The sequence below is a fragment of the Ambystoma mexicanum genome, chromosome 7p (genome assembly GCF_040938575.1).
Source record: "Ambystoma mexicanum isolate Mex_15411 chromosome 7p, UKY_AmexF1_1, whole genome shotgun sequence".
NCBI lineage: Eukaryota > Metazoa > Chordata > Amphibia > Caudata > Ambystomatidae > Ambystoma > Ambystoma mexicanum.
Genome location: NC_090939.1, coordinates 646,281,244 through 646,294,271, shown reverse-complemented (window position 1 = coordinate 646,294,271; position 13,028 = coordinate 646,281,244). Strand labels below are relative to the sequence as shown.

Below are 13,028 nucleotides of genomic sequence, written 5' to 3'. Positions count from 1 at the left end.
CTAAATGGTTATCTGCTATTCAAACAGTTTCTGTCGTGTACTTTAGGTTGCAAACTCCATTTCAGGGTAATGCTATGCCCTCTGGATGATCTAACACCTGTGTATATATACAGAGGGTCAGGCTCTCAACATGTTTCTGCTCCTCGTCGTTTAGTAGTGAAAATACATCGGGGATATTTCCACTTATATGTCATTCTTAACTTTCCATATTAGTTTTAGATATCACCATAGTTTCAGTTATAGATTGTGAATCTTTGTAACGTGTTTTTATTAATGTGGTTTCTATTCTTAATAAATTCATTTTATATGTGTTGATTAACAGCATTGAAGTAATTTAGTACTCTTGAACTGTCACACTTTTCTCTCTTTCTACACTTTACTGTTGGGTCTTCACATAGGCCCAGCAGCTAGACTGCAGAGGAAACTGGCACTCAAAGGTACCCATTATGCACAGTATTTTATACCTTTGATCTGCATTCATTAACACATGGGCCTTACCAGGCCTGATCAGAACACCGGGGCTGGGGTGCATCTGTAACAGCTTTCAGGATCATCAGGGATACATCCAGGTAATTTCTTGAAGTGCAGAAATGCTGCAGCAGGAATTTGGTATAAATGTCTGCGCCTACAGTTAAATGAGACCTCTCTTGTCTGTGTTCCAGCAGTCAACCACTCATTCATTATAAGGATTCCCAATGCAGTTTGCCATCATGATCGTGAGATGGAGTATAGACGTATTTTACCAGTCTGAGCCATTTTGTAAAGTGTAAATCAGATTTATCTGGGTGGTGGGTTTCATTGCAAATTGGAGCAGTCAGGGTGTATTTCTCTTTGCATTGTTATGGTGTCTGTAGTACATGGCATATATTGCTATATTATGTTAAAGCATTGACCCGCGGCCCCCCTCGGGCTTCAGCTGTCCATGAGAAAAGAACCCTTCATGAACATGCCGTCTAGAGTAGAACAGCCAAGGGCCCACAACAGCTCTATGAAGCTAGTTTCAAATGCAACTGCTAGCCCGTGAACTAGGAACAGTAGAGTGTAGGGACAGATGGAAGACAATCCCTCCAGTTTCCATAGCACTTGCTATGCCTACCATGTCATGTGTGCAGTTTCTGCAGAAGGGAAATAGACATGGCCCTTTATCAATGCCCCAGGAGAGGCTGGGCACAGCGCTGCTATGGCTATATGCCAGTGTGCATGAATGCAGATTATTCTCTTGGGCCACCTGTTGCTCTCATGGGTCGAGACTCTAGGCCACTTTGATGGTACCAGGCAGTTAGGGTTCCATGTTTTCCATCCTCCACGCTCAGCAGATGTGTCAGGATGCTGTGTTTCCTCCCATACTCATCCTTATAACATTCTAAACATCCACTTTAGATTGACATAAAACGCTGATACTGTGGAGGGAGAAATATTGCTTTTATTGTGTTACTTCCCTTTTGAGTGTAGATTTATATGTAAATATGTACTGTGACTGCACTATACACGACAAGGCAATCCAGGGATGGCCCAATTGTAAAGAGATAGCTGTGCACACATCACACACTGCTATATATAATGTGAAACATTACAATTTACTACTTTTCAGTTTAGATATTTGCTCTTACAAGTAGAATGGGTATGCATGGCTACGTTTGACCAGCGGATTTAATAATTTTATGTTCATTATACTTTATAAAATGACTTGAATCTATTGCGATAGCAAATACTGGGTATGCTGTGATTTTAACAAATTAAATTATAGAGAATGCTGTAATAATTAACATTTTATAGCGAAAAAATATCGATTTTAAAAAAAATGTATATGGGGTGGGGTAAGGGGTTAAAACTGGGGCAATGGGGGGGGTTTAAATGCATAGTGAAACGAGGGGTTTGAGGGGGCCCTCCAAAGTAAATAAAAAATTCGATATTTGTAGTTTTCGTTATTACAGCATTCTCTGGAATTTAATTCGTTAAAATCACATGTAACCCAAATACTGCTGTTGATTTTAATTTATCTCCCGGTAGGCTCCATCCTTGACCCCTCCCCTTAAATATTTCTTTTTCCACAATCCTGGAATTCTAAAAAGTACACATTTTCTTCACTACATTTTCACTGCAGATTACTTTGCCAACATTGAAAGTAGCCTGATGAAAAAAATTCCAGCACAGAATGTGAACACCCTCAATATCCATTTTGTTTATAATATTGAGCTCGAGCAATTACATCATTGGAGTAGTCGCCGCCTGTCGTGCCACTGTCCACTTGGTCGTAGCTTTTAACAACTGCTGGTCCCTTGTTGTAGGCAGCAAGTGCACCTGATAGAAGAAGGAAGAGAAGAGAAGTGTGTGAAGACTTGTACGACAAGTAAACTTTACATCACAAAGCACTATCTTATTTTATTAATGCTGCAAACCTCACAAAAGTGCAATTTGAATATCAATGTCCACTGGAAGTGCATTCCAGAGAGGAGAGCTGGGCAGAAAAGGACTGCCCCCATCTTTTCAGTCTGACAGACTGCAAGGCCAGCATTCGTCCATTTGCAGATCTCAGATAGCGAAAAAGTTTGTTTCTAAGAAACCTTGGACCCAATTGAGAAGCTATGTGGTAATCCGACTTCAATTTATACTGCCAATTTCGTTTTTAAAAAAAGACTTTAATTTATCCATTTTGCAAAAGACAATATAGACTTTAAATGATAGGGGTGCAGTAGTGATGTATCAGAGCGAAATAAACCTCAAACAGTATAGAAACAACAAAATAAAGCGCCAATCAACGTATATCCATAATTGGGCCAAAACAGTGGTTTACAAACAAAAGTTTCTAAATCAGAATGACATGCTGCAACATTTGTGGCTTTACAGTGCTAGCTGGGCATTTTTCTCAAAATTCATGAAGGGGAAGACAAGCAGTGATGTGTCTGGGCAGATTACCCTGAACCAAGGCACAAACCTTTTCTGCCGCCGCAATCTCCCAGACCTTATACCAACAGGCATTCACTTGTAGCCCTGTCTATTCTTTCCAGTTCTTAGCGATTGCTGTGCATGCTGCTAATGACTGTGTAACAAGTGACCCACAAAGGATAAAAGGGAATCCAATAGCTCACCGGGAAGCACCACCAGTGGATCCATAGGCAACACTGAACCAGTGATTTCCCCAATGAAAGTCAGGACCTCTCACCAGAACGTCTGAGCTTTCATGCAGGACCACCACATATGCAGATAATCCCCCTTTTGACCACATCCCCTCCAACAGTAAGGTGAAATTGCTGGGTTGAAGTTATGGAGCCGGGTGTGATACAGATACCAGCGATACACCCCCTTAAAAGAGTTTTCCTTGTTCGTGACACATCGAGACGAGGTCGCTGCCATTTGCCAAATCCACCCCTAGACGCCTTGGAAAAAGGTCTGCCCCAGGTCCTGTTCACACTGCTTCATGTATGCAAGCTTATACGAAGCGTCAAACTGGTCTAAGATTTTATACAATCTGGAGATTTTCTTGAAAGGGCAGCCCTCTTGCAATGTGAGTTGTAATGCCGATGGGGGTGTGTGCCGGCCGCATTTTGGGATTAGTGATCCAATGGCAGAGTTGGCAGTAATGAAAGCGCTCCACCACTGGAACTCGAAAAGAGGTCTTGCACTCCTCAAAAGTGAAGGGGAACGCCATCCCAATACAATTGCTGTAATCTAAACAGACCCCCTCCCTCCATCGCATGAATGTGCTCCTACACAGGCCCAGGGTGAAACGAGGATTGCCCAAAACCAGGGATAAAGGTCCCAAACCTCAGCGAACTCCCCATATTCAGATCGCTCTATCCCAATATGACAATGAAACCCGTGCCGTTTATAGAAGGGGTCCACTTACCATCCGAGCCGCCGGGTCCATATGTGGTAGGCCCCATAAAGAGAGAGTTGTTGCTGATTTTTCCATACCCACCCAAAGGGCTCCCTCGTGCCAAGAATATATCTGAGAGATATTTTCCACCATTATGTAATTTTGTAATTTTGGAGAAACAGGCCCCTGCAGTATTTATTGCAGTATTTATTTGCGTGAAGCGCCTGTCTGCTGACTTGTGGTTTACGACCTCACCAAATAAACGTCATAATATTACAGTGCAATATCTGGAGGGGAGACCTAGGAATAGATACAGGCAAGGCTGTAGCATGATAAAGAAGAATGAGAACTATATTGATTTTAACCACAATACCCCAGCCCAACTAAGACATCTCCTGAGATTCCCACCTCGTCACGTCATCCGCCAACCTTTTAAACAAGGGCACAAAGTTCATCTTATATAAATCCGCCTGGGATGGGGTCAATTTTACCCCGAAACAATAGTTCAATGTGACTCCACTGTGAAAAACCTCAGGATTTTTCCCTTTGCACTCCCGGGATCTCCCAAACAGGTGGCCTGGGGAGGGCCATCGCTTTTGAATCCTGACCCTGGTGGCGGACTAGTGAGGGAGGATCACCTGGGTGGAGGGTACTATGGGATTGGGAAGAGATTACCTAGGGCTGAGACATGGTATCCCTCCTTTCTAAACACCCCCGTACCTGACATTCCCTCAGCCTACTGTCAACCAGACCCTGAACTCTCCTTGTTTAAACCGTCATGATACCATCCAGATAGAACAGCTACATTCAGAGGGACTCTACTATTTTCATGAATGTCCCGTTAACAGTCTTCAGGTGGCTACAAAGTTAATTCAGTGCCGTACTTTGCCTGACCTTGTTAATACTCCTCAGGTGTATAAAAGGAGTGAGCAAATGACAGACAAGGAATGAGTTGGAGCCGGAGAAGGAACCCGAGTCAGAGACCGAGCTAAGAGGCTGTCAAGAAGGCCTGAGCACCCTGATGGAGGCTGGCGGAGGACGGAGTGCCGAGGTGCTGAGAGGCCGTGTTTTGAGAAGGATAGAGATAGCGTGACGAGGGAGCCGTGTCTCCAAGGAGCTAGAAGGAGATGGCATGGAAAGTGACAGAGCATCAGATGGGTGAGCGAGGAGTCCCTGTACTCGACACAGAAAACCTGTAACAGCTACACTGATCACAACAGGTAAGTTCAAAGTCAGACGCGCAAGAGATAAAATGTAGCCAAGGAATGACAAGTGTAGGATGAGAGACGCGTGAAGAGAACGCTTCAATTGTCCATTGTGAACTCGAAATATTGTATGAACACAAAGGAAACAAAGTAATGGAATGGTAGCGTGTATGTTTAAATGTTGTGAAAAGTCTGTTGAAAGTGAAGATATCTCTCTGAAGTGCAGGGGAGCTGTGCAAAGTTCGAAGTGGAGCTAAAAGTAAAGTATGATTGGGGAGCTGCGCTAGAGAGGAAGAGAGAGCTGAGATCCCGAAATATTAGAGGAACTTTAGAGACAGAGTGCCTGGGGCACAATCCTATGAGAGCCAAGGTGTCGGAGTGCTCACACATAGAGGAAAGTAAACTGTGTGCATTCGAAAGTCTCCGATACGAATACTTGATGAACTGTGATAAATTGGGGAATTGTTGGGGAAGGGAACCTTTTGAGAAGAGGGAAGCCCCGTCCAACCCCCTTAAGCGCTTTAGAGTGAGATGAGATGCATTCGAAGCACTTTGATGGGCCAGGGGGTAGGGGGGAACGGTGAAAGGACCAATAAAAGGACCCCACCTAAATATAATAAAATATAATCAACACAGTGTAGCGCAGGGCGCGAGCACATTGCTATTTGTGCGTAGATGTTAGTAATCGTAGTTAAGAGACAAGGCCTGCATGGCGAATGCAGCATTGCATGCACTGGGCCCAAACTGCGAGACAAGGGAAATCTCCAGCCATGTCCGAGCTCCCATGAGAACAGCTCACACCCCCAACCACTGCAACGCCTATTCATTGTTCTAACAGTGTTGCAAAGATGTGCTTTTCACTCAAGAGTAATTTTCCCTACAAGGCCGCGATCAGAGACCTGCACCTGGTGTGCATGTTATCTCACACTGGCCAACGCATGACCCGGTCCATCCCCACACAACCATGTGTTACAGCCGATATAACTGACTGAGCCCTAAGACCCCAGAATTCCATGGCACCAGGTGCCCTCTGACCACCAACCCTAAAAGTAAAAAGTCCTGAATGTTCAAAGAATACAGAAATTGCATGTCTTTGAATTAAAATCATGTGATTTGTATTGCAAGGTGCTGGGAGGGCTACTTTATAGTTCAACGCGAAGGCGGAGACCTTGGAGCCAGATGGCTTAGAAGGGAGTGAGTGGAATGTGTGTGTGGAGGTCAGAGTGTCCCAGAACCTCTTTGAGCCAGCCCTAAAATCTGTCAGGTGCACAGTATAATGACAAAGTAGCATTGTGTTAGCAGTGTAGTTAATTTGTTCTTTGACCTTTGACATGAGAAGAAGATGATCACCGGAGCACCCACTTGATGGAAGACAGAAGGACTGGGCTGGAACCAATGCCCTGGCATCTCTTGTGGAGCAGGCGAATCATGTATAGGCACACACCAACCAGCCGTGCAGGTTTCTAGTGTATATGTTGTATCATGAGTGACAATGTTTTTCTTTTTAAGATTCTGCTTGTACTACTTTTCGGCAGAACGTTCTTGGCAGCAGAATCCTTTGCTGTTGCGCTCATCTGTGTACGAGATTAAAACTTGTTATCCTTACAAGATCGACTTGGGCCTTTCTTCTGAACTTTGTGAAACTTGTGAAACAGTGATTCAAAGCAAAAGCATCCAATGGGAACTGAAACTGTAAAGTGTGGTACCAAGAGGGCTGTTGAATCTGGGCAACAGGAAAGCCCGGAGGAGCCCGAAAGAAATGTATGAGTATCATTTAAGTCTATAGAAATGTGGTGATCCCGAGCAGTTCAAGCTTGGGGAAGGGAGCTGTGGGACAGCACCATTACGTTAAAAGAACATTGGAGAGGAAAGCTGTAGAGCTACTGCAGTGCTGTCCTGACATTACTTTGCTACAGCCCTTTTTATGTTGTTCAAACCCATTCACAGTAGCATTCTAGAAGGGAGGGCAAGCTTAGATTAGACGCAGACATCATTTTGTTTTTGACCAACAGACTATGGACTATTATTCTATTTCTTTTATGGTTGAGATTACTCCCATACATAATAGGGCAAGTTAGGAGTTATCCCAACCCCTTCTTTGCAAATAAAGGTTTTCGAAACTGATTGTGTCTGTGTCTACCTCTTTGCGCCATGCCATTCTCACATATGTTGTCTCGAGTGGGATGCAGCTCAACCAAAACAGTTTAGGGGACCCTCAACTCCAACTTTGGCCACAGAAGGATCCATTGGATTGGACCTCTGTAGTAGTAGAGAAGCCACCATCCCACCAGCGAAAAGAGGGTTAAGACCTACAGATCTACTCCTGACACCCCCCCACCCCTGGGTGTTACATCAGACTTGCACCCAAATCAGGACTTGCTTGGAAATTTGGACTTGATGTCCTAGCTGGGGTTATTGATCCAGACTTTAGAGGAGATATCAAAGTCCTTTTACAAAATCATGGGGAAACAACATTTAACATTCAACCCGGAGACAAAATAGCTCAAGGGATACTCGTGAGAGCAGTGATGCCCCTCTTAAAGGAGGAGACTGATAAAGGGATAACAGAGAGAGGGGATCTAGGTTTTGGTGAAGCTGACAAAAGAGCCGAGCCACCTAAACCACCAAAGATCAGTGAAGAAGAACCAGGTGTTCTTCCTGATTTAGCTTTTGCACAGAAGAACAACCCCTTACTTGCAGAGGCCTTTTTGCAAATAATATCTGAGCAAGAAGGAAGAGATCAGGGAAGTCCTTTCTTTTTCCTAAAACAAGGGCTATTGTATAGGAGAGAAGTCACTGGAGAAGGGATGATAAAAATACAACTAGTAGTTCCCAGAAGCCATAAATCCATTGTGCTTGAGATTGCCCATTCCCACCTTACAGAAGGCCTTCTAGGACAAACAGAAACACAAGTCCACTTTAATAATAAATTCTATTGGCGAGGGATCTACGCAGATATTAAAGCCTTTGTAAAAGCTTGTGATATTTGTCAACACAGTGGCACACATACCCCACCTCCAGCACCATTAAACCCCTTACCCATCATTGAGGTTCTGTTTTCTATAATCAGAATGGATATTGTTGGGGCGCTTCAGACTTCTAAACTAGTTTATGATAAAAAAAAAAAGTTGTCCGTCAGAACATTTTCCATCACACAAAAAGTGTCGGTACTTTTACCCACTTAAGATAATAAACTAGTTTTGAAATGGCATGGACCTTACTCAGTAGTAGAACAGACGGGTCCCTGTAATTATAAAGTATTCCCGCCGGATCTCTGGCAGAAGACTCATATTTATCATGTAAATATGCTAAAAGAGTGGAGAGAAAATCCCTTAGCGTCACATGCTGCCATTCTATCTTGCTTAGTACCAGATGCAGTGGGTAGCCAACTATTGATTTCCCCTGAACTCACGAATAATCAAAAGCAAGATCTGGGTGACCTTATAAATCAGTTCCCCAATGTATTCTGTGAAAAACACAGAAGAGTGAAGGGCACGTACTATGACATTCGTACCCCACCAGAGCAAGTTGTGCATTTAAGAGCATATTGCGTGCCTGAAGCCTGTAAGGAAATTGTTAGTCAAGAGGTGGAGCAGATGCTCAAAGCTAACATCATTGAGCCCTCCTTTAACCCCTGGTCCTCTTGGATCGTACTAGTGGCCAAACTGACCAAAGCTGGAGATTCTTTATAGATTTTAGAAAAGTGAATTCTATCTCACCTTTTGACGCCTACCCTATGCCCCGCATTGATTATTTAATAGATAAATTCAGTAGTGCAGTCTATTTGTCAACTCTAAGGGCCTCATTACGGGTCTGGCGGTAACCGTGCAGGTAAAACTGGCAGATTGCCGGCGGACCCGTAATGAATTACCAGCGGCTGACTTTCCGGTACCACCAGTGTATTCTGACCCCGGGGGCCGGGAAGTCAGCCGCCGGTAATTTTGTAAGTCCCCATTCCCATTCAGTCCCAGAGGGCTCCATGGGAATGGGGACCACGAAAGCAACGGCTTACGTGAAACTTTGCGGGCGCGTGCCGTTCCGCCCGCCTGGTCTGACCCTGGCGGAAGGGATGGCACCCGCCTGCAGAGTCATAGTGTGCCGGTGCGGAAACAACGGTGCCGGTAGGCTTACCGGCACCGACCTGCACAATCATAATGAGGCCCTAGATCTTACAAAAGGCTACTTGCAGGTTCTATTACATGGACCCGATAAGGAGAAAACTGCATTTTCGATCCCTATAGGATTTTTCCACTTTAAGGTCTTGCCATTCGTCTTGCATGGTGCTCCTGCAACCTTCCAACGATTAATGGATCGGATTTTAAGACCCTATTCAGATTTTGCCGAGCATACCACAACGATATAGTAACACACAGCAAGACCTGGGAGGATCACCTATACCACTTATATACCATCATGAGAGCCTTACGCCAAGCTGGACTAACTGCCAATCCGAAAAAAGTGTAAATTAGCACAACCCGCGGTAAAATATCTGGGCTTTTTTGCAGTTAATGGCAGCGTCCAACCCCAACAGGGAAAGGTATGAGTGGTCCATGAAACCCCTACACCCATTACAAAAAAGATCTAAGGGCCTTTACTAGGGCTGATATGATACTATTGTCATTTAATTCCTAAATTCTCTAATAAGATTGCTAGGCTAACAGATAAGTTAAAGAATGCCGAACCACAAAAAGTCAAATGGGGAGATGAGGATGAAGCTTGTTCTAACATTCTAAAGCAAAACCTGTGTAAGAGCCCAGTTCTATAGGTGGTCGATTTCTCTAAGGAATTTATTTTACAGACAAATGCCTCCCTGATAGGGCTAGTTGCCATCTTATCTCAGAACCATGACGGGTTAGAACGTCCCATATTATACACTAGTCATAAATTATTCTCTAGGGAGAAGAATTATTCAGTCGTAGAACATGAGGCCTTAGCCATCAAATGTGCCATCCTCCACTTAAAATACTGTTCCATTTCATTTCATTGCCGTATGTTTCAACGGCTGGCAATTAAACGTGTACATTCTAACGAAAATGTTAATCAATTTTTTTGTGGGGGGGGTCCGCCCATTACCCTCTTCCCCCACCTATTCTGTATCCACCCGAACCCTTATCTACCCTTTCCCACCCCCCCCTAAAAAATGTTATGAACATTTTCGTTATAATGTTCACGTTTAAAAGCCAGGCTTTGAAATGAAAGGATATTGTACCTAAAATACTATCTACTGGGGAGGCGATTTAGATTGATCACAGATCACTCCCCCCTTGTCTGGACCAGCCAACACAAGGAGTCCAAAACAATAGTTATGCGATGGGTCTTGGACTTGCAATCCTACTGCTTCTCAGATGCACATCGAAAGGGCTGGGAACAAGGTAACGTGGACTTCTGTTTGAGGTTACCATGCTGAACCGAGGTGTGCCTATGGCATTCTGCCTTTCTTGCTTTACTTTTTCCCTCTTTTCAATGCATTTCTGTTATTTTTGGTATTCGAATCCTGGTGTGTTTTTAATATCTCTACACCCCATTTTGCATTGCATTTCTGTGCTTTTTGGTAATTCAAATCCTAGTGTGTTTTTAACATCTCTGCACCCCATTTTGCATTGCATTTCTGTGCATTTTGGTAATTCTTATCCTGGTGTGTTTTTAACATCTCTGCATCCCATTTAGCATTGCATTTCAGGGCTTTTTGGTGATTCGTATCCTGGTGTACTTTTAACAACTCTTCACCCTATTTTTGGTACTAAAGTGTTTCCATTGCATCTGTTTTCTTGCTTTCTCTTGGCTACTAGGCCGGCTGGTGAATTTGTGCGTGTGCTGTACTGTGCAGTCCCTCCTCTATTTTCCATACTGTCCTTCACCGCCCCTATGGCACTCACAATCTACCCTATCTATTCTAACTGCTATACTATCACCTATCCTCCTTCTCTCACGAAGTCTGGAAGAAAAAATCTTTAAAAAAAAGACATCCTGACCACCAACCCCAGACTACCCATGGCAGACACCTATGTCAGCGCAAATTTCAGACAGATTTTCACTTATATATTCTTTTCTGTCCCCTCTCCAGATCTATGGACTCCTCATCTTATCTCTACTCTCTCTCCTCTCACATCTTCACCCATTAATAGTGGCACTAGATGGGAAGTACTCTTGGCAGACTTCTCATCATCCAGGTCATGGCTCAGGTTCCTCAACCCAACCTCCTCCCCCCCTTTGACCGGTGCTTGCCATCCCTCATCAACTTCCTTCCCACACTGCTACTCCTTGCTCCACTCTCTCTGTCCCCTCAGCTCTGATTGGTGTACCACGCCCATGTAGCCCTCCTCGGAAAACATTCAAAGACAGCTTCTAGCCACGCTTAATGCTCGCTCTGCTATCAAACACGCTGCTGACATCTGCCTCTTCCTTGAAGACCTTGACCTAGATATGCTGGCTCTTACCGACACGTGGTTCAATGCCAGCTAAGCCACTGCTTTTGACTTCCTTCTCCCTGATGGCTACAAGATCATCTCCAAGCCGCGCCCTAACCGTGCTGGCGATGGGTTGCCCTTATTTTACCTGAGTGGGTCCCTTCTTCCCTCATACCCACCAAGCCTTGCTCTTCCTTTGAGAGCCTTGTTTGCAAGCTGGTCATCTCTCCCACTTACTCCCTGACCATTGCCACTATCTACAGGCCACCTGGCTCTACCATCCGGTTGCTCTCTGAATGTGCTGATTTATCCTCCTCTCTCCTCACATCCACCTCTAAACTCCTTCAACATCCAAGTGACTCCCCAATCACGGCATCCACTCTCTTCTGTGATCGCTGCACCTCGATCTCCCTCTCCATTCTCCCCTCTGGTCCTACCCACTTGGCTGGACACACTCTCGATGCCATCATCCACACTGATATTTTGCTCTACTGCCCACTCACCACCCCACTCTCCTCGTCAGACCTTCTCTCCGCTCCTCTCATCTGGGTCCTCTATGCCGTCTGACCGCACCTTGACCACCCCTGCCAGCCTTGTTCACGAACATCCATCCAATGAAATGAGTGTCAGCTGCTGCCTTCGCATCTACCTTTACCCCCTGTCACATGCCCACTGCAGAATCTACCTTGGCTCCACTCTCAGCAACCTCCACCTTGCCATCACTAATACTCTTGACATCAAGCCCCAGTCATGAGGATCTGCCTGAAACATGCCTCCTAGCGTAACACCTGGTACGACTCTGAACTTGCAGCCCTGACACGCAAGTGCAGAGCTGCAGAACGGAAGTGGCAGACCTCAGGCTCACCCTCTGACAAACTGGCCTGTCTCCTTCTCCAAAGGCAATATTGACTCTCCATTCGCTCTAAGAAAAGTGCCCACATCCAGGCTTGCATCTCTGGTACATCCAATAACACAACTGAACTCTTTAAAATCTGCAAGGAACTAGCCAACCCTTCTGCAGTGTCCACCTTATCTCTTCCCTCCCAGGCCCTTTGCAATGCACTGGCACACACTTCACTGCAAAAACTCAGGATATCCTGAGCTGCCTTGCTTCCCTTTCCCCCTCCCTTTCCTGCACCCCCTTGCCACCTATGCCGTCCCATCCCCCCTCCGCCTTTCTGTCCTCCTTCTCTCCTGTCACATCTGAGGAGGTCAATAGAGTTGTCCGCTCTATGAAGGTCTCCTCCAAACAGGTCTCCACCTGTACTTCCAGAACTAATAAGGACAATATTGGCTCTCTTGCCCCTGCACTTGCTGATTTCTGCAATCGCTCTTTTTCTACTTTCCGCTACTTTGGGTCTTTCCCCTCTTTCCTCAAGCACTCTCTTGTACACCCCCTCGAGAAAAAACCTTCTGCAGATCCATCTTGTCCGGCTAACTACCACCCCATCCCCATCACCCCCTTCCTTGGAAAACTCTTGGAGAAGCTGGTCTTCCCCCAATTTACCCAGTATACTGAGCTTGTTGGTTGTCCCAGCGACAATCAATCTGGATTCCGAGCATCCTGAGGCACAGAAACTGCTCTTCTGAACACCTGTG

General features: G+C 45.1%; 1 protein-coding gene across 1 annotated transcript in view; it reads right to left on the bottom strand.

The window, feature by feature from the left end:
• Positions 1–1,405: 1,405 nt before the first annotated feature.
• LOC138526218 (lysozyme g-like) overlaps positions 1,406–13,028 on the bottom strand; it is a 113,931-nt gene continuing 102,308 nt past the window's right edge. Inside the window, exon 5 of the mRNA XM_069636685.1 lies at positions 1,406–2,301. Coding sequence (XP_069492786.1) covers positions 2,168–2,301 — 134 coding nt within the window. The 3' untranslated portion in view covers positions 1,406–2,167. The remainder of the gene's footprint in view (positions 2,302–13,028) is intronic.